This window comes from Capricornis sumatraensis, chromosome 8, assembly GCF_032405125.1.
Source record: "Capricornis sumatraensis isolate serow.1 chromosome 8, serow.2, whole genome shotgun sequence".
Classification (NCBI taxonomy): domain Eukaryota; kingdom Metazoa; phylum Chordata; class Mammalia; order Artiodactyla; family Bovidae; genus Capricornis; species Capricornis sumatraensis.
Window position 1 is genome coordinate 69826536 of NC_091076.1, and position 21446 is coordinate 69847981.

At 51.7% G+C, this 21446-nt stretch overlaps 1 protein-coding gene across 1 annotated transcript in view; it reads right to left on the minus strand.

The window, feature by feature from the left end:
- NOS2 (nitric oxide synthase 2) overlaps positions 1–21446 on the minus strand; it is a 40755-nt gene that overhangs the window by 17206 nt on the left and 2103 nt on the right. The window contains exons 2-10 of the mRNA XM_068976051.1: positions 14091–14175; positions 13182–13304; positions 11545–11693; positions 7765–7927; positions 6726–6817; positions 5663–5804; positions 5432–5571; positions 3551–3725; positions 3356–3457 (exon numbers count right to left, since the gene is read on the minus strand). Of these exons, the coding sequence (XP_068832152.1) occupies positions 3356–3457; positions 3551–3725; positions 5432–5571; positions 5663–5804; positions 6726–6817; positions 7765–7927; positions 11545–11693; positions 13182–13304; positions 14091–14175 (1171 nt within the window). The remainder of the gene's footprint in view (positions 1–3355; positions 3458–3550; positions 3726–5431; positions 5572–5662; positions 5805–6725; positions 6818–7764; positions 7928–11544; positions 11694–13181; positions 13305–14090; positions 14176–21446) is intronic.

Consider the following 21446-nt stretch of genomic DNA (forward strand, 5'->3'; position numbering starts at 1 on the left):
TAAGTGTTAGCTGCTATTATTGTTTCTATCTACCAGGAACTGCATATAGAGGTGGAAGACGCAGCCCTGTTTCTGCTTTAGATCGTGTTCTAACTGTGGGGAGGCAGAAGGACCTCAGCCGTTTCACATGGCCTGACAGAAGCTACGACGGAGGTCAGAGCAGGTGCTGACGGAGGGCTGAGGGAGGGCTATGCTCAGACAGGGTCCCGGAGCAGAGATAGGGGACTTTAGAGGCAGCTTCTAAGAGGAGGTGAGTTCCTTAGAGACAGCTTCTAAGGAGAGGCGAGTTTTGAGAGACGGGTACAAGTTAGGCAGCGGACGGGCATTGCTTGAGACCAGGTCAGGAGGCAGGAGAGGAGCCCGCTGGTGGAGGGACTAGTAGGACCAGCCACGCCTTGTAAACTTTTAAATACACAGCAACTGGGGGCTTCCCTGGTGGCTCAGACGGTAAAGCATCTGCTTGCAACATGGGAGACCCAGGTTTGATCCCTGGGTCGGGAAGATTCCCTGGAGAAGGGCATGGCAGGCCACTCCAGTATTCTTGCCTAGAAAACCCCATGGATAGAGAAGCCTGGTGGACTACATACAGTCCATGGGGTGGTAGAGTCGGACACGACTGAGCGACTAACACTTCACTTTTCACACAGCAGCTGCAGGACGCCAGACCAGTTTTAGGCTCTGGAGCTGATGGTGATAGTGGTGGGAATGGTTGCAACAGTAATAAATAATAATAACAACAAAACTGATGCTGGACTTCCCTGGTGGTCCAGTGGCTAAGACTCTGAGCTCTCAGTGTGGGAGGCAGCGGGGACTAGGTTTGATCCCTAGGTGAGGAGCTACTAATATTTAACAGATTCTACATGCTGCAACTAAAAGATTCCTCAAGCCGCAATGTAAAAGGGTCCTGCATGCTGCGATGAAGACTGAAGATCCGTGTGCAGCAACTAAGACCAGGTATAGCCAAATACATAAATAAAACAGAAAAAAAAAAAAAAACTAATGCTTTTTGAGTGTTCACTGTGGGTCAGGAACTGCAGCTAAACAATTTGCATTGGTTTTCATTTCATTTTTACTGTAACCTAGTGAGGGAGGTACCATTATTATCTCTGTTTTGCAGATGAGGAAATGAGCCCAAGTCTTTTGAAGCTGACCCCGAAGGAGGGTCACGGGGAAGTCCTGCCTGGAGACTCTCAAGCAGTGGAGGGACGTGGTCAGCAGTGGTCAGGAGACTGCTGAGGGTCAGCAGATTTTCTGGGACGTATCCACATCCTGCCAATGTCAGAGCTGATTCCGGGGTCAGGATGTGTGGTCCACAGCCTTGGGGCCTTCCCAAGCTGGGCCAGCTGCAGGGGGCTCTTCCTGACTTGTCTCAGAGCTTCCCCATGCCCCCTACTCCCCACAATCAGGCATGAGCTTGACCTGTCTATAGGGTGACCAGCCCTAGGAAACAGTGCGTATGTATTTACTGGGTGTTTAAAGTCAGCTCCCGCTACTTCCCACAAGGTCAGGGTTTCTATCTGTTTTGTTCACTGCTCATATTCTTGGCCTGGCCTAGTGCCTGACACGTGAAAAATGTACAATAAAACTTTGCTGAATGAATGGATGACTCTCAGCCCAGTGGCCGTGCTTCCAGGACATCTGCCCGCTTTGTGGAGATGATTCCAGCTTCTAAAGCAATAATAGCTTCACACGTCCCATGGCTCCTTCCCACAAGGGGAGTGTTGATAGGAGAGAGAGCAGCAGATGGGCCAGAGGGCTCAGCCCCACACAGAAACCAGCCTGCTGTGTGTGGTGGACGCTGCTGCCCAGATAGGGAAGCAAGAGTAACCACTGCTCGTGTGGACGTGGGCTCTGGGTCTTTCATCCAGTGAATACATTTTTAGCATCTCCACGTGCCAGACACTCTTCTAGGCTCCAGGGGTAGAGCAGTGAACGAGAGAGACAAGGTCCCTGCCACATGGAGCTTACATTCTAATGGGGCAAACAAAGAAAGAAGGAGACGGACTTCTCTGGTGCTCCAGTGGTTAAGAATCCACCTGCCAATGCAGGAGACATGGGTTCGATCCTTGATCCGGGAAGATCCCTCATGCCACGAGGCACTAAGCCCGCACACCACAGCTACTGAGCACATGTGCTGCAAGTACTGAAGCCCACGTGCTCAGGAGCCCACGGTCCACGATAAGAGACGCCACTGCGATGAGAAACTCGCGCACCACAACCAGAGAGCAGCCTCCGCTCACAGCAACTAGGGAAACCCGTGCACAGCAACGAGGACCCAGCGCAGCCACAAATAAGCACAGAAAGAAAACCAGAAAGGAAGAGAGGGACTATGTCAGGATCTAATAAGGATTGTGAAGGAAAAGAAAGGGGTAAAGGAATAAGAGACAGGATGAAGGGTTGGGTGAGAGTGCCATTTTTATGGTGCAGAGAGGGCTGCTCTGAAGAGGTGATAATCGAGACCTGGCTGAAGGGAAGGAGCTGGTCATAGGATGATTCGTGGCAAGAGTTTTAGGCAGAGGGAAAAGCAAGTGCAAAGGCCCTACGGTGGGGACCATCTTGGTGAGTTTGAATAAAAGCCAGAATTCCACTGTGACTGGCAGAGCTGTGGAGGATAAAAGCCTGACTGGAGGAGGTGGGAGGTGAGAATGTACTATGAGGTCTTTCAATGGTTTGGGGGCTTCCCTGGTGGCTCAGATGGTAAAGAATCCGCCTGCAATGCGGGAGACCTGGGTTCCATCCCTGGGGTGGGAAGATCCCCTGGAGGAGGGCATGGCAACCCACTCCAGTATTCTTCCCTGGGAAATCCCATGGACAGAGGAGCCTGGCAGGCTATAATCCGTGGGTCACAAAGAGTCAGACACGACTGAAGCAACTTAGCACATCAATAGTTTTTGCTGTAAATAGAAGTAGAAAAACAAGGTAGCAGCTGCTTAGGGGGAGTATGTGGCTGGCTAGTCATTTATCTCTTTGAGATGGGAATCATTACACCTTATTGGTCATCAGTGGAAATGATCCAGTGGATAAGGAGACAGCTGCTATGAGAGGGGGAGGATTTTCAGGAATAAAAGTCCTTGAAAATTGGGAGAGGATAGGATTCAGTGTTCAGACGCCAGGATTGATCAGTCTTGAGAGGTAAGGACTTGCCTGTTGCTAGAAGCATTCAAGTTTACACTAGAAGACCTGAGGAGGCTTGTCTCTGTATCCCCCAGCACCTGACATAAACCGGGTATTCAACACTGTTGGATGCACGAATAAATGAGCAAAGCTGTAAGGGGAAAATCAAGAACGACACGAGCGGCTGCACCAGATAGGCTTCTAACCAGAGCACCTTCAGACCCACAGACAGCACACATGCCTGGAAACTGTGGAGCACAGCGACGTTGATCTCAACGACAGCCCGGTCCTTCCAGAGTGAGGCCAGCTTGTGCGTTTCCAGGCCCATCCTTCTGCCCACTTCCTGCAGGGGCAGAGAAATGGGGGTGAGTCGGTCCCTGGGGCCCCACCCGCAGGCCCGCACCTCCAGCCGGCCCAGCTGGACAGTCCTCATTACCTCCAGGATGTTGTATCGCTGGACGTCGCAGAAGTCCCGGACTCCAACCTCCGTGCCCATGTACCACCCGTTGAAGGGGCACCCTGGGAACTCGAGGCCGCCCACCTCAAGCAACATGTTGGCCACAGCTGGCAAGGCGTACCACTTGAGCTCCAGCTCCCGGAACCATTCGTACCTGGTAGGGAGGCAGGGCTGGTGGCAATGGAGCCTTCACTTCGGCCCACACTCATGCCCTAATAAAAGCTTCAGAAAAAGAGTTAACCAAGAAAACTCCTTTTCAAGTGCTGATCTCTAAGTTCATCCCACCTGGAGAGGTGGCTTGGACATAACATGTGGCTAATTACGCATTCATTCATGAGATTATTCAAGCAAACGTATTAAGCATCAAGTAAGTAGCAGGCTCTGGGCTAAATGCTGAGGACTCAACAGAATATAGCAATTAAGGATGCCAGTGTCAGAAAGCCTAGGTTCAAGTTCTGCCTGACTGATTATCAGCTGTGTGACCTTCAGATATTACTCAGCCTCTCTGAGCCTCAGCATCCCCACCAGCAAAGTAGAGATAAATCATGGGATTACTGTGAAGATAATAGTACCCTTTACTTGTATATTCATTCACTCCAGAAATATTTATAACTGAATACCTACTATGAGCCAGACATCTTGCTAGGTGTTGGGGATATATTGCTGAACAAGAAAGACAAGATCCCTAATTCTCGACCTTACAGACTACAAATAGGTAAACAAATAAATGAGAAAATAAAGACAAGGTGATGGGACTGCCCTTGCGGTCCACTGGTTAAGAATCTGTCCTGCAATGTAGGGGACTCAGGTTGAATCCCTGGTTGGGGAAGTAAGATAACTATGACCTCATGTGCTGAGGAGCTGCTAAGCCCAAGGGCCACAACCAGAGAGAGTCCGTTGTGCTTCCCAAGTGACGCTAATGGTAAAGAACCTGTCTGCCAATGCATGAGACATAAGAGATGCAGGTTCGGTCCTTGGGTTGGGAAGAGCCCTGAAGGAGGAAATAGCAACCCACTCCAGTATTCCTGCTTGGAGAATCCCATCCATAGGGTCACAAAGAGTCAGACATGACTGAAGCGACTTAGCATGCACACAGAGTCTGTATACCACAACTAAGACCGGATGCGTGCAAATTAATCAATATTAAAAAAAAAAAAAAAAGCACAAAGTGATATGTTAGGTGAAGGGTAAGGGTTCCTACCCTAGACTGGGTGTTCAGAAGAGGCTTCTCAGAACAGGTAATGGAAATACCTCATTAACAAGAAATGAACTCTGCAAAATGCTGAAGAAAGGGCCTGTCCGGCAGAGGGAACAGCAAGTGCAAAGGCCCTGAGGTAGGACTAAGTTCAGTATATTTAGAGGATAAAAATAATGGCCCAGCCTAATACCTGCTACATAGTGAGTGTCAACGTATGGAGGTATTTCTGTAATTCAGCCCCGGAGCAGAGGCTGAACCCGATGAGCTCTTGAAATACTGTCACCTTATCCTGTCACCACAGTCAGGAGATGAATGGCTAAGAGAGTCGGCAGGAAGGTCAAAGAGGCCTGGGCGTCCAGTGTGAGAATCTCAGGGCCTTTCAAGGCTCCGCCTCCCAGGGTCACCGCTTCCCAAGCTCCCAGGACCCAGTCTACCTAAGCCATTGCTTTCCTCTCCCCTTCAGCATCTCCTCATAAGTCTGAGGCCCGACAAAGCTGCTGTACAAGGGTGATGTGGTGGGCTTGGAAAGCCAGCCCTGCTGGGCATCAAGCTGCTGCTGGCTGGGCTTTGGGGGAGGAGCAGGGAGGGTCCTGAGGACTGCGATCTCTCTTCGGAAAGGAGGGGGCATGAACTCACGCGCTCAGCACCCACAGCCTGCTTACCTGGGATGTTCCATGGGCACCTCAAGCACAAGGTCAGGGGGGATTTCGAAGAGCTCTGGGTCGCGGCCGTCAGCCTGCAGGACTAGAGGCAACACGTCGAAGCGGCTGTACTTGGGCTTCCAGCCGAGGTCGATGCACAGCTGGGGGCAAGACAGGCCCAGTGAGCCTGGAGACGCCGGTCCCTGGGCCGCTCTGGGTTCCACTCTCACCCACCAAAGCTGGGTCTGGTACCTGTGTGAACTCCACGCTGGCGGGGTCCCCTCTGATGCTGCCATCTGGCATCTGGTAGCCGGCATAGCGGATGAGCTGGGCGTTCCAGACCCGGAAGTCATGCTTCCCATCGCTCCGCTGGGGGAACACGGTGATGGCCGACCTTTCCCAAGACGAGGATGGTACTGTTTGCCACCCGGCTTCGGTGGGGGCTTCCAGCCACCACCCCCCTAACAGGTCCCCCTCCCCCTCCCATCTTCCCACTCCCCAGCGCTCTGCCTGAACCAAACCCCTGCAGCCCTGAGACATGCCAGGCTCTCGCCAGCCTCTGTGTAGCCTGTCCACTTCCTGACATATCTGCTCCTTCCTCCCCCCACCCCGGCTCCTACCCTTCCTTGCAGACCAGCGCAGGGACCGCCCCTCCAGGGAGCCCTTCCCACCCTTCAGGCTGTCCCGGCCCTTTAAGCAGATGGACCCTCTCTTTTTGGGGTCGAGTTAGCTGGGTGTCTTTCTAGTGCAAGCTGTAGATTTGCAGTGGGCTGGAGCCTCGGCCCTAGGGTCCTGCTCACTTCCCACCCACAAGCCTAGCCCTGTGTCGGGTCCCTATCAGGCAGACACTGAGTGTTTGCTGAACAGAAAAATAAATGAGTGACTGAGTGAGTTGGCCTTGACCTCCCTGGTTGGGGGAGGGAGATGGTAAGGGAGACGGTTTGGGGTGGGTACGGATGAAAAGTCCCTCACCTCCAAGGGAAACACCACACTGGACCCACCAGCTGCAAAACCCACTTCTCATCCCCTCTACAAAGTGGGGACCCTAACCTTGAAGAGTGAAGTTACCTCTTAAAGATCCCCCCTGTCTCCTCCAAATGGCTCTAAGTCAGAAAGAAACCAAGGAAATGGACCACTGATGAGGCACCAGGCTCACGGAGGCAGGCTCACTATGAAGACTCCCTGAAGAAGCCAAGGTCTTTCTACTTTCTTCCTCTCTGGCCTCTCTGGGAGCTTAAACCCGCCTGCATCTCTCGGCTAAGCCTCAGGGGGCTGTGCGGGGCCCCAGCCGTGGCCTCAGGATAGGCACACGCACCTGATGTTGCCGTTGTTGGTGGCGTAACGCACGTGTCTGCAGATGTGTTCGAACATTTCCTGGGCCGTGGAACAGCTCCGGGCGTCAAAGACCTGCGCACAGCCCACCCAGACCATGTCCGTCAAGGACCAGGAGGACAGAGGCCTCGGCGGGGCTGATCAGAAGCTGAGTCAGGAGGGACTGAAGGAGCAGCCCAAATCCCCACCACCTGAACATCCTGCAGAGGTGTGCACCCGCCCCCCGCCCCTTCTTCCTCCTTCTGCTTTCCTGGGGGAGCCCAGGCGCTCCCCGACTTGGAAGACCCTATCTAAACCTAACCCTCAAGAGAACTGGATTCTCAAGCACCATGATTTCCACAGCCTAGTTGCTTTAAACATTTCACATATGGCCTCCAGCACATTTCATTACAGCCAGAGCCCATGCTGTTGGCATTTCTCATCTATTTTTCTGTCCAAGTATTTTCACTACTGTTGTTTAGGCGCTAAGTTGCGTCTGACTCTTTTGTGACCCCATGGACTGTAGCCCGCCGGGATCCTCTGTCCATGGGATTTCCCAGGCAAGAATACTGGAATGGGTTGCCATTTCCTCCTCCAAGGAATCTTCCTGACCCAGGGATCGAACCTGCATCTCCTGCATTGGCAGGCAGATTCTTTACCACTGAGCCACCCAGGAAGCCCACAGTTACCCAGCAATAAATGTAAAGATGACCTAGGAGGCTAGGATAAAGAAAATGTTTTCTAAAAGACAAGAATTCAATCAAGGTGAAGAACCAGGTCCACAGCAATAATACTAGCAAGGCCGTTTGGTTTCATGCTGGCATTTAGTCTCTTGGATTCAACACAAGGGAGAAAGACGGGCTAGAAATCCTGGTGCAGAGGTTGGAGTCTAGACTCTGGGGGGGGTGGGTGTCTGTGAGCCCTCATCTCAAGTGCAGGGATGGAGAGAGAGAAGGTGAGGACCCTGCACACAGCTCAGGGCCCGCGTGCCCGCCCCCCAGCTTCCTCTCCCGCTCCTCCCTCCTCCGTCTAAGGGCATCGACCTGCAGGTTCGACCACTGGATCCTCCCGATGCAGCGGGGGGCGTTGCGCCAGGCCTGCTTGGTGGCAAAGATGAGCTCATCTCCCGTCAGCTGGTAGGTTCCTGTTGTTTCTATCTCCTTTGTTACCGCTTCCACCCTGGCCAGATGTTCCTCTATTTTTGCCCTGCGGGACAGGAAGACATCAGGAAGATCAACAATGAGATGGTTTTAAATGGAGACTGATTCAATCCGCAGAAGCAGGAACTGAACGAGGACACCGGGAGGGCAAGATGCCGCTCAGGGAGACCGCCCCCTCCAGGGCAGCTTCATGGGCATGCGTCCAGCGCGCCAAGCTCAGCAGGGCCCCACTGGGCTTAACATCCTGCTCTGTCTGTCTTGAATTCTTAATCATTCACGAACAGGAAGCCACCTTTTTATTTTCACACTGGGTCTTGCCAGTTACATAGCTGGTCCTGATCCCACCGGCTCCCTTATTTGCTTCCAGGCACCTTTTCTCTAGTCATACTCATCTCAGCGAAGAGTGCAATGCTTTTCAATGGTCTTGCAAGACCCAGACCAGCATCCATCAGGCTGCAGCCACATCCTGCCTCTTGGCCAGGGGAGCACTGATCCACCTTCTCTTAGTTAAGAGATGAGTCAGTTCCTCCCCTGCACTGAAGAGTCACTAATGAGCCGAGTACTGGGCAACACCACCCATAGTCAGGGTCCCATTGAGTCTGTGACGGAGGCGTTTTTGTGTCCTTGTTATAGTTGATGTATCTGGTAGGTTAAGTACTGGCCTGGAAACAGACGTGTGATAAAAAGCAAGCCCAAGATTCAGACTCGGGCTGCCCCGATGCCAAGCCCAGGCTCTTAACCTTCTACCTTTCACCCTAGGAGGTGGATCGCAAGCCCAGAGATGTGGAGGGCCTGCCCACATTTTCCTGGTCAGGTCCGGGCAGGGATCGGCTCTCAGGACTCAGCCGTCAGGGCCCCAGGGTTGTTCAAGGAGGTGTCCTCCACAGTGTCGTCCGACATCGCAGGGTCCCCACAGCAAGCTTTCTCAAACCCGGTGCCACTTGGCCAGCCCTCCCATGTGAGATTTCCAAACTGGCTTCTGCTCTCCCCTCTCAGGCTTGTAAAAACATCCCACAGCCAGGAAGGTTTTGAAACACATGCACACAGAGCAACCTTGAGATTTCCAATCAGCACCAAAGACGTCTGAAAGCGCAACAAACAAAACTATTTAAGGAATGAACTCTTGATTAAGAAGAGTGGACAGCTCAGGACAAAATGGCCTTTCAGTGGATGAAGAGTGTCTCGACAACTCTTCCTTGATTAAAGAAAAAAGCTGAAAGACAAAACACTTGGTGCTATTTATCTTCAAGGACACTCCTCGCATAAGGACCTGCTGGGTGAGGTTGAGGCTGCCCCACCAATGGCAGCCCTCCCCCCACAACCCGCAAACAAAGCTTCTAGCAATATGTTTCATTCTGCATCCAAGCATGGAAACAGTAGTGACTACCAGCACGCTGATGCTGCCAACATACTTGGTAGTGTTAATATGTGACTTTTTAAGAAAAGATTAAGTTTTCACTCAACTCCTTTAGAGTTTTACATTACGCCTTTGTTTTCAAATAGTCACATTTCTATGGCACTAAAATGCTATGACGCCTATTAGTTCTGAAAAAAAAGGGAGTGGCTTTTGGCATCAGTAAACTGGCTTTGGACAGAACATTCAGAAAGCTATCATTTCTGACTATACAATCCTCCACCTACAAAAGACTGAACTGGTCCAGGTGTGGGAATGGGCTGCCATCTGTCACTCACACCCCCAAGACCTCTTGGGGGAAACCAAGGCACGGACTTGTGACTGTGAAAACTTCTTCCCTCTGTGAAAAGCAAATGGATTTGAATAGCTATCAGCAGCAGCCCTGTAGCTTCCCCAGCTAACCACCCCCCAACTGCCTTCCAAACACCAGCAGGAACCCCTTAGGTCCAGCACAAAGTCTGAGCCTTCAAAATCAAAGAGCTGGATGCTAGATCATTGAGTTTTAAAGCAAGGGCTCTGGCTTAAAATGCCTGAGTTCAAATTCCAGCTCTGGGACTGCAGAACGAGTGACTTTGAACAAGTTACATCTCCTCCACGGGCTCTGGCTTCCCTGTCTGTAGAGCAGGTAGGATAATCACAGTACCAGTCCCATAGAGCTGTGGTGAGCCCTACGTACAAGGCAGAGTCCAGAATATACGTAGCACATCAAAACAGTGGCCCAGTGAAGCCCACTGAGAAAATTCCCGGGGGCTTCCCTGGTGGTCTAGTGGTTAAGAATCCACCTGCCAATGTGGGGGACACAGGTTCGAGCCCTGGTCTGGGAAGATCCCACATGCTGCAGGGCAACTAAGCTCGTGTGCCACAACTACTGAGCCCACACGCCACAACTACTGAAGTGTGAGCACCTAGAGCCTGTGCACATCAAAAGTGAGAAGCCCACGCACCCCAGTGAGGAGTAGCCCCCATTCACCTCAACTAGAAAAAGCCCATGTGCAGCAACGAAGACCTAGCACAGCCAAAAATAAAATAAATCTTAAAGAAAAAATTCCTGGACCCTGAAAGTCTTCTTAGTCAACAATCGAGCAGAAAACCTAAGGACCTTGGACTTCCCAGTGACAGAGCATTTCCGCAGAGGTTCTATTTACACGACACAGGCAGTAGCAAACCCCTGATGGAGTTCTCAGTCTACTTAGAATTGCCTCCGGAGCTTTTAAAGAACAAGGATGTCCGCCCCCTCCCCACTTCCTGAGAAGCTGATGCCCTTGCCCAGGGGACCCTGGCATCAGTATTTTACAAGGTCCTTAACAGCAACTACTGTGCAACCAGGCTGGAGGATCACTGGCCCCAGAAGATAAGGACCTCTTTCATAGACTCAAGGTCCCTTCCAGCTCACACACTCCAGGTCAGAGCCAGGGGGTGTGGCATCACCAGGAGCCAATCTTTCTGCCACAGTGGGTCCCAGGGTACTTCTGTGGCTCGCTTCCTACAGTAAAGTGCCTTGTGGGGCTGCATCGTAAAAGCCACACTCCCCTCCCAGCCCATAAAACAGCAAATCCATTCCCTCGGCCTTTCTGTCTTATAATCCCTTTGCGTGTTTTATTTTAATGATATAAATGGACTTAAATTAAGAGCCATATAGTTTATGCAACTCAGAGATACAGATCCCAACAGAGAACAGTACAAAGAGCTCTCTCCAAGTCAAGCAGCCTGAATTCCAGCTGGGACTGAACTCTAGCTGCTACTGGGCTTCCTGGTGCACACCTGGAGGTGGAGGGCTTGGCTCGGTGGTCTCTGAGGTCCTTTCTATCTCAAACATTTCATAATAAAAGGTTTTGCATATCAACTCATTGCTTTGCGCCAGGATGCTGTTTCAAACGTATTTAATCCTTGAAACAATCTTAGGAACAGTTTTATCATGACCCTGCTTTGGACTTATGAGGAAGTGGAGATGCAGAGAGGATCTACTTGGGAAGCAGATTTCCCAAAAATACAGAACCAGCTACTGGTTGAGCAGAATCCAAACTCAAACGTTTAGACACCTGACCCACATTTTCAACCAGTACCACCATGCTCCTTTCTCTTACTGTTTTGAGAACCTATCCAAGGTCTTTTCCCTGAAATGCTGTGTCTTAGCCTTGGGTTCACTGCAAATCTGGGAAGGAAAGAGGTTTGGGGTCAGAGGGAGATGGCAGGAAACTAGAGAGTTCAGGGGAGGGAGAGGGAGCGATGCTGAAGGAAGCGAGCCTTACTCTTTGAAGGAGCCGTAATACTGGTTGACAAATTCGATAGCTTGAGGTAGAAGCTCGTCTGGGGGGGTTGGCTTGTCCCGGGGTCCTATGGTCATACTTTTGGGGTTCATGATGGATGCCAGGCAAGACTTGGACTTGCAAGAGAGATCCTGGAAGGAAAGAAGAGGTGGTGAGGCTGATCGCTCGGTTCCTCAGCACAGGCATTGATGGCCATCCTCTTCCAGGGCCAACTCTCCTGGCCTCCTCCTTCCACTCTGGCTGTTCCAGCTCCCCACCACCCCTCTCTGCCTCTGCGGCACCTCCTCCTTGGGGTCGACCAGGCTTTTCCTCCATCCATATCTCCTCTCCTCTGACTGGCTGAACACCACGGGCTGTGGGCTGGGGCCGCCTCCCAGCCAGCCCTAGTTGTTGTTCTTTAGTCTCTCAGTTGGGTCTGACTCTTTTGCAACCCCAAAGACTGGAACCCTCCAGGGTCCTCTGTCTATGGGATTTTCCAGGCAAGAATACTGGAGGGGGTTCCCATCTCCTTCTCCGGGAGGGTCTTCTGAGCCAGGGATCGAACCCAAGGCTCCTGAGTCTTTTGCACTGGGAGGCGGATTCTTTACAACTGAGCCACCAGGGAAGTCCCCAGCCAGCCCCGGACCCAGAGCAAAGTCAACAGTTCGAATGCTGGGAACATCTCGACTATCTTCTCATTTAAAGAAGCTGATACGACTCCTGGGGACAAACTACTGCTGTTCAGCCAAAATGAGTTGAGAAGGGGCAAATCCTGAAGTAGGGGATGGCACAGAAAAAGTCCTGAAAGGAAGCACACTCGTAGGTGAACAGAGGTCATTTCTGGAAGGCGTGGGAAGTGATTCTGCTTTCATGGCCCTGAAATTTTCAGTTCTTTCCTACTTTACAATCACAGAATGCATATAGACTTAGAATAAGAAACCTAGAAGTTAAGAAGCCTTAAAGGGCACTTAGTCCGACTACTCGCTGGATGCTTGGAACCCCTCTCCAATCTCCCTACCAAATAGCACTTGAATCCTTTTCGTGACAGGGAGCTCACTTATGATGTAGTTCAGTTCAGCTTTGGGCAATTCTTAGAAAATTCTCCCCGATGTAATGATGAAATCTGTATCTCTGAGAAAGAATTCATGTGTTCCTGTAATTCTTTATCTCACCTTCTGGATTATCCATCGTCTCTGGGGTAGGGGGAGGGAGGTTGGGAGAGTGGGATGGGGTGGAGCTAACAGAGAGCATCATTTAGTCCTACTGTGATTCATGAGAAACAGGAGTCTCTGTTCCCAGTACCCTTTGACCAAGCAGATGGCTGTCTGGTTTGCTGATGGGGCCATCTGTTTGATTCATTAACAGCCTTGATGGCTTTGCCAGTTTGGGACAAACGTTGTTCTCGAGGGACTTCCTTGGTGGTCTAGTGGTTAAGAATCTGCCTTGCAATGCAGGGGACGCAGCTTCAATCCCTGTTCAGGGAACTAAGATCCCACATGTCACAGGGCAACTAAGCCTGCATGCCACAACTACCGAGCCCACACCAGAGACTGCATGACATCACAAAGGTCTCACACACCGCAACTAAGACCTGAGGAAGCCAAAAAGAAGAAAGAAAAGTAGCTCCTCAGACTGCTCACCCCTTTGGCCTTCTGGTGAAGCGTGTCTTGGAAAGTCACTCCACTGCCCCAGTTTTTGATCCTCACATGCCGTGGACAGGCTGACGGGGGTGCGTCCAGCTTGCCCAGGGGATCTGGAGATGTCTAAGAGGGAGGCAGAAAAAACAGGGATTTCCAAGTGTCTCCAACCTCAGGACTGCAGGGGTCTCTCCCAGCCCCGAGGCCCTGCTTGGGCCTCGGGTGGGCGGGGAGTTGTGGGTGGCACATGGGTCAAGGTGTCAGCCCACGGCCCTCCTCCCTTTCCGCTGGCCAGGCCACCTGGGCCAGAGTCTGCTGGGAGCTCCAGGTGCCTGGGCCACTGGCCAGGCTCCTGTCCTCATCCGAGAGCCTGCCAAATGCTCTCTCAGGGGAGTTACAACAGGAGGGATTAAGGGGCATACATGGCACAGGTCACCATCACAGCCGCTAATCCTGAGAATAGAAAATGGGGCAAGGAAGAAGGGATCGCAGCCTTCAGGGAGGCACTGGAGAATATGCAAATCAGTCCTCTGCCCACCTCTGTGGAACACTAAGGGCCAAAGCACGCGGGGAGGACGGAACCGGTGGACCAGGGACTGGGGCTGGGCCTGGAGGCTCAGCTGCCAAGTCTGGGATCACCTCTGAGGGTCTCACTCCGACTCCACAAGTGGTCTGCTCCCTCCCAGGGCTGCCTGCCCACACAGACACGTCACCCAGATGCCCACCCCCCTGGGGGTCCTCCACTCCTGGTCACCATGGCCCACTGCCTCTCTCCCAAAGCTCTTCCTCGCCCCCGCCTGTGTCCCTGGGTCTCTACTCACTGCCCAGACCCCAGCGTCCACCAGGCTGTCCAGCCCGCATCTGTCCGGGTGAGGGAGGAAGGGGCTTCCCGCACCCGAGTGACTCACTGACCTTTACCGTCCCCGTGAGGGGCTGGGGAGACTCATTCCCGTGCTGGCCCGGGCTGTGACGTTTGGGGTCATCCTGTGTCACTGGACTGCAAAAGGAAACAGCTCTCATGAGATGGAGTGTCCGAGGGCAGAGAGGGAGCCCGGGGTCGCCTCGGCCGGCCCTCATTTGACAAGGCGGGGAGTGAGATCTAGAGGGTGGGAGCGAACGTCATGGTCTCCAGCCAGCGTGGCGGAGGGGGCGGCCTCCGCACCATCACCCTCCTCCTTCCTCTTCTTCTCCCCTCACCTGCCCCCCAACAAAGCCAAAGAGTCAAGAGGGCAGCTGAGCCAAAGTTAACAGGCCAAAGGGTGACCCACAGGATCTCTGTGAAGATGACTCCCTCAGAAGGCAAGCACAAACAAGGTGCAGAGAGGAGCTGGCAGAGAGCAGCTCCTTCAACCCTGCCCTCCCAGGCCAGCAGTATTGCCCGCCACCCCACTTAAGCTGTTTTTCTTTAAAGCACTTGGTTCATCCTGGTTTATTTATTTGTTCTAAAATTTGATTATGGAAAATGTTAAACAGACACAATTAGAGAGAAGAGTGTAATAAACCCCTGTAAGCCTGTCACCCAGATTCAGCCCAATTAAACAATTATCAACCCACGGCCAATTCTGTTTCAACATTACTCTCCCAGCCTTCGTTCTCATTTTAAAGCAAGTCTGAGACATCATGCCATCCATAAATACCTCAGTATTTCTAGAAGATAAGGATACTTTAAATATATATATTGGTTATATTTGCTTGAAAACAACAGATTTAGAAGAATTTAACTTGGGACTTCCCTAGTGGTCCAGTGGCTGGGACTCTGAGCTTCCGATGCAAGGGGGCCCGGGGTTCAATCCCCTGGTCAGGGAACTAGATCCCACATGTTGCCACTAAGACCCAGCGAAGCCAAATAAATATTTTTAAAAAGAAGAATTGAGCCTATCGTTTGAAGCAGAAAAAAGCCCTAATAGTCTGAAATCACTCAGAAACCACTGGTTCCGGTTTGGGATTTTAGGATTGCTCTCCCTACATATACTACAGAGAACAGAAGGTGTGAGCACCCCTCTAATAGTCACACCCACACATGCCTCCCCCTGCGGCATCTCAGGAGGAAAGCTTATCGTGTCCCACATTCTCTACAGTATTTTCTAGGGTGCGCACACATCCCAGGGGAAAGGTGATCAGAGAGGACAACAAAGGTCGCTCATTTTCCACCTTACACACACTTGTGATATCAGAAAACGACAAATGAGTGTGTGCTGTTCTGTTATTAGAAAAAGTAATGACCATTTTGAGCTGCGGTGTTGGAGGAGACTCTTGAGAGTCCCTTGGACTGCAAGGAGATCCAACCAGTCCATTCTGAAGGAGATCAGCCCTGGGTGTTCTTTGGAAGGAATGATGCTAAAGCTGAAACTCCAGTACCTTTGGCCACCTCATGCGAAGAGTTGACTCATTGGAAAAGACTCTGATGCTGGGAGGGATTGGGGGCAGGAGGAGAAGGGGACGACCGAGGATGAGATGGCTGGATGGCATCACTGACTCGATGGACGTGAGTCTGAGTGAACTGCGGGAGTTGGTGATGGACAGGGAGGCCTGGCGTGATGCGATTCATGGGGTCGCAAAGAGTCGGACACGACTGAGCGACTGAACTGAACTGAACTGAATGACCGTTTACATCGTGCTGCGCTGTGCTCAGTCACTCAGCTGTGTTGGACTCTTTGCAATCCCATGGACGGTAGCCCACCAGGCTCCTCTGTCCATGGGGATTCTCCAGGCAAGAATACTAGAGTGGGCTGCCTTGCCCTCCTCCAGGAGATCTTCCTGACCCAGGGATCAAATCCAGGTCTCCCACATTGCAGGCAGATTCTTCACCCTCTGAGCTACCAGGGACAACCGTTTACATTAGCATTATGTAATTAACTACATATATTATATGGTTGCATTGTATGATTTATAACTATAAAGAGACAGTGTCCCTTTAAGAGAAAGTGAGTATGTATCAGAAAGCATCTTCATTCTGATTCAGGTGATTCAGTAGGCCTATACCACGCCCTCCCTGTGACTGGCTATCGTTACCCCACTGGTCTGGTCTGGTGTGCCCCACCAGAAAAGAAGCCAATACAGGGAAATCTGGACACTCAGAACAGGTAAGCCATGACTGAGTTGTCGTCATGGGGCTGCTTACGCGGGAAGATGTTTTGAGGCTGGGGTCCTCAGGGAGGCAATGCCTTACTGCTCTTCTCAAGCTTTTACCATTACCCCCCACCCCGTTCCACCGTTTTATTCTTGTTTCCTCTCCTTTACTTCTGCCTGGTTGGATGGCATCCCTGACTCAATGAACATGAGTCTGAGCAAGCTCTGGGAGTTGGTGATGGACAGGGAAGCCTGGTGTGCTGCGGTCCATGGGGCGGTGAAGAGTCAGACACAACTGGGTGGCTGAACTGAACTGATAGAACTGGAGAACCTGTGACGCTTACTTGTCTACAGTAACTTTTAGATTGAGAAACAACGTCCTTGTTCGCTTAGCAAAACCATTGCCCCCCGATTTAAAATGTTGGGACTTCCCTGGTGACTCAGATGGGAAAGAATCCACCAGCAATGCAGGACACCCAGGTTCAATTTCTGGGTCGGGAAGATCCTCTGGAGAAGGGCACGGCTATCCACTCTAGTATTCTTGCCTAGAGAATCCACGGACAGAGGAGCCTGGCAGGTCAGACTCCTCTGAGTCAGACATGACTGAGCAACACACACACACACACACACACTAAAAAGTTACCTAAAAATCCACTCTACCAATGGACTATATTGAGTCTGACCCTAGTGTCTATGGCTGGGTGATTTTAGGAAGCATCCAATTTCTTCACCATTATAAATAATGCCTCAAACGCTATACTTGAGCTGATGCTGGCTCTGTGTGCGTGTGAGTGTGTGTATGTGTACAAAGGCATAGAAAAAAACCTGGGGTGGGGGGGAATGCTAGCAAATATTAACAGTGATTAGCACTGATAAGATCACAGATGATCTGAATTTTTCTTTATCCGCGTCTGTTTTTTCCAACTTTCTTCAGTGACTTCAATTCCCTCCGTAATTGGGAAATTTCTTTTTAACTTGAAACATGAATATACCGAGCTATGCACAGTCTCCTTTCTCCCCTAGTAAGCAGATTTCTGTGGGTTACTTGCTGGAAGATAAGGGTTCACCCAGAGGGTGAACATATCAAGGTTCTGGAATGCAGGTGTTCTCAGTCGCTAGGCGGTGTCTGACTCTTTGGTTCTGGATACCTATTGCCAAATTATTGCGGTGTCCATCCAGACAATGCAATTTGGCTAAACCCACAGCTGTGCTGGGTCCTGCTTGATCCTTCACGGGAACAGAGGACCCTAAGGATCTGGCATCAAAAGGAAAGCTGAAGTGCGGCTCTTGTTCAGACTCAGCACTGTCCACAGGTGCTCGAGTGACAGGACGCTGAGGTCAGAGCTGCAGTCGGTGTCTCCTTCCGGAGCTGATTCCCTTGCGGTCCCAACTTCGCCACAGGTGTCCATCTCTATATACGGGTGGTGGGGCAGGGGTGGGGTGCGGCAGGAGGCATTCTGGAAAATGGATCTTACTTGTAAAACAAGAACCTCCTTGCTCTTTAATCCTATCTATCCTAACGGGTGTTGCAGCCCCAGTGTTGAAAAATCTAGAAAGCTGCCAAGTGCTGAAACACCCACACAGCCCGCACAGACACCTCTCAGGGGTGCATGTGGGGTTTCTCTGGGTCTTTATGGCTACTGAGTTGCAACCCCTTATGCGTTCTACACCAGGAAAAACTTTTAAGTAAATCCCCATCGGAATCCAACAGAGCCAATATCCCAACCCTCCTATTTTCCCCGGAAAGCCGAGGCTCAGTGCGCACCGGGGTTAGCCTCCCTCCCAGGGTGGACCCCGGCCCGCGCAGTACCTGGCTCGGCGGAGGCGGCAGGCGGGCTGCGGCCGAAGGATCCTGCGGAGGAGCCGGCAGAGCCGGGGCCGGGCGGCCTCGCACGCGGCGCCCAGCCCCTCGCGCATGGCCCGGCGGTGGGCGCAGCTCGGAGGGCGCCCCGCGCCTCGCCGCGCTGGCCGGTTTATCGCCGCCGGATCCCGCAGCCCCCGCCCCGGGGCGGAGCGAGCGACTCGGTTTCATCCCGAGCCTGGATCCGGGCCAGTGTCTCCTCGGCCGGCGGCTGCCTGGTCCGGGCCGGGCGCCCCTCGCCCTGCGCCTCCGCTCCAGCGGGCGTCCGCGGGAAGGTATGCCTTATGGATGCCACTGGACTGTCTCTGGGCTGGGACTCCGGCCTTGGGTTTGTTATTCCCCATGAAGGAACATTAATGACCATCATAATAGCTCCCATTGTACGGTGCGTCATAGTTTACAAAGCAAACTTTCCTGTCCGTTATTTCATCTTCCCTTTACTAACTCCACTCAAGAAGGCAATTCTATATCGTTATCCTCACTTGATAGGAAGCTCAGGGCCCAGAAAAGTGAAGGCTCTTGCTCAAGGCCTCACAGGAGCCCCAGGGCCACAGCTGAAGTTCTCCCACCTTCCAGGGCTGGCCCAGGAAGTACTATTTCTTTCCTGCATGTTCATTTCGATTCCAGGAAAGAAGCCCTAAAGAAGTGCAGACCTAGGGGGTGAGCTTTAGTGGGAGTCAGTGTGGCTGGCCAAGGGCTTGCTCAGGTCCCTTGGAAGCTCCTGGTCCTTATTACCTGGAAGGCGCAACGGGACCACGGACCTTGCTCCCTCTGTGTGTTGCTCCTTATACCGGAGCCGGATAATTCCAAGGGTCCAGACAGAGGCAGGACAGCAGCCTTCGACCTCAGAGTACGGGAGCCTTCCTACACATCCTCCAGCGTGTTTAATCCAAAACCCAAATTAACGTGGAAAGAGGATACATACTTATTCTGAGCCAACTGCAACCCACATTGATTTTGTCCCAAATCCCCTTTAACTTCACCTAGATGTTCTCAACATTTGCCTTTGTCTCTAAAACACAGGCCCACGAACGCCCCATGTTCACTTCCTAATCATTTGTTTTCATAAAATATAGAACCATTACTCACATACAAAGTCCTGGGTCTTATTACACCTGAATGGATTTTAAAATTACTTTTCCAAATCAAAACATATTAATTGGCTCCCACTGCTTTCACGCTAAAATCCCCTTTGTACTGCAGCTTCCTCTTCCAGGAACATTCTCCCCACCCCCACCCCACCGGTGGGTGAAGTCCAGCTGGGCCTGCCTCCTCTCTAAAGCCCTCTCCCCATTCCCATCCCCCAACCCCCAACACGCTCCAGCCAGGCCAGGCCTACAATATTCCCGGGATGGATCCCAGCATCCCCCAGGTCTCCATTCATCCCCCTGTCTACCTCTCTGTCCACCCCACCCTAATTTATAACGCTCTTTAACATTCCAGTTTGTGTGTATTCTTCCCCAAGCCAGTGAGAAGGGTATCCTTTCCCCCGCCCTCTCGCCAGCAGTGGGAACTGGGTCTCTTTCCTCTGTGCCTTTCTCAGCCCAGCACCCACCAGGCCATCGGGGAGGGCCTGTATAGTGTCAAAGTTATGAGTCTGGACTTGGTTCAAGCCTCAGCTCTTCCCCTTTCCAGATGTTGATTTCAAGTAAGTCCACTCAACCTTGTAATATAAGGCTAATAATAATTCCTACCTCATTACTGTCCCAGTAATAGTGTTAATCACTCAGTAGTGTCCGACTCTTTGTGACCCCATGGACTGTAGCCCACCAAGTTCCTCTGTCTGTGGGATTCTCCAGGCAAGAATACTGGAGTGGGTTGCCATTCCCTTCTCCAGGGGGTCTTCCTGACCCAGGGATTGAACCCAGGGCTCCCTCACTGTGGGCAGATTATTTACTGTCTGAGCCATCAGAAAGGACAACACAGTAATAAGGACTTTCTAAACAGTATCTATTCTGTTTAGCTGCTGTGTATGCAATTAATGGGCTTCCCGGGTGGCGCTAGTGGTAAAGAATCCTCCTGCCAATGCAGGAGACGTGACAGACATGGGTTGGATCCCTGGGTCAGGAAGATCCCCTGGAGAAGAAAATGACAACCCTCTCCAGTATTCTTGCCAGGAAAATTCCATGGACAGAGGAATCTGGTGGGCTACAGTCCACAGGGTCACAAAGAGTCGGACACGGACATGCTATGCGATATATGTTATTTACTTAATTGATAAACAAAAGAGCTTCACCGACAGCCCTGTGTCTCCCCAGCAAGGTGTGAGAGGAGTAGCCCTCAGCAAATTATCATTAATGGATGGAACATGCCCAGAACCCAAAGCAGGGCAGCCAGTGTAGTGGTCACCAGCCAACCTGCCTGGGTTCAACTCCTGCCTCTGTTGTTTGCTAACTATGAGATCTCAACAAGTACTTAAGCTTTCTAGCCTTCAGTGTTCCCATTGCTGCAATGTGAGGACAACAAAAATTCCTTCCTCATCAATTGTTGGGAGAGTTAAATGAATTAATGTGTGGTGTTTTCTCCCAATCATCTCTAATATCTGATTTGAGTACTTCTTTCCAGCCTAGCCCAGCTTAAAAAGATGCGATAAGTCAGCTGGTTTGCTTCAGGTCAACCTACAGCTCAGGTCTCCTGAATGGTCCCAAAACACAAGTCAGTGCTATTAGAGGGTCTGAAATTCAAGGCCACAGCCTATAGGCCACACTGTAGAGATTTGGGGAGGAGGGGGATTCAAGATGATCTCAAAGATTAGGGGATGGATTGGGTCTGGATGAATCAAGGGAGGAATGTGCCATGTACAGGAAAGTGAGGAAGGCCTGACTGAGCAGGTGGGATGGACCCTTGGTCTGGGAAGGGTGATAAGACAGAACCCAGCAGTCAAGCCTCCATGGGCGATCGGCAATGGGGAGCCACTGAAGACTCTAGAGCCAGAGCATGGCTTGCTAGAAGGCAAGCTGGAGTGAGAGAGGTCAGAGCCAATGTGGGGGCTGCAGTTAGGGGAGGTCAGGAGGCCAGGGCTGCAGTCATGACGTGAAGAAAGGCAGGAATGACCAAGAAGAGTCAAGGGAGACCTCTGGAGTTCAGAGACCCCAGAAGGAGGGTGGAACTGCTGTCAGACTGCAGCATCTGAATCTGGAGGGCCAGGAAGACATCTAGAGGCAACTGAACCCTGCGTTCTCATCCTGGGTCTCCTGGCCACGTTGGCCACCACAGCCCAGACCGCCTGGTCTCCAGCATTCTCTCCTCCAGTTAAACCCACACTCTCTACCTGGACGACCTTGCTCAAGAATCCACAATGGCTCCCGTTTCCAAGCAGAGAAAAATCCAACCCCCCT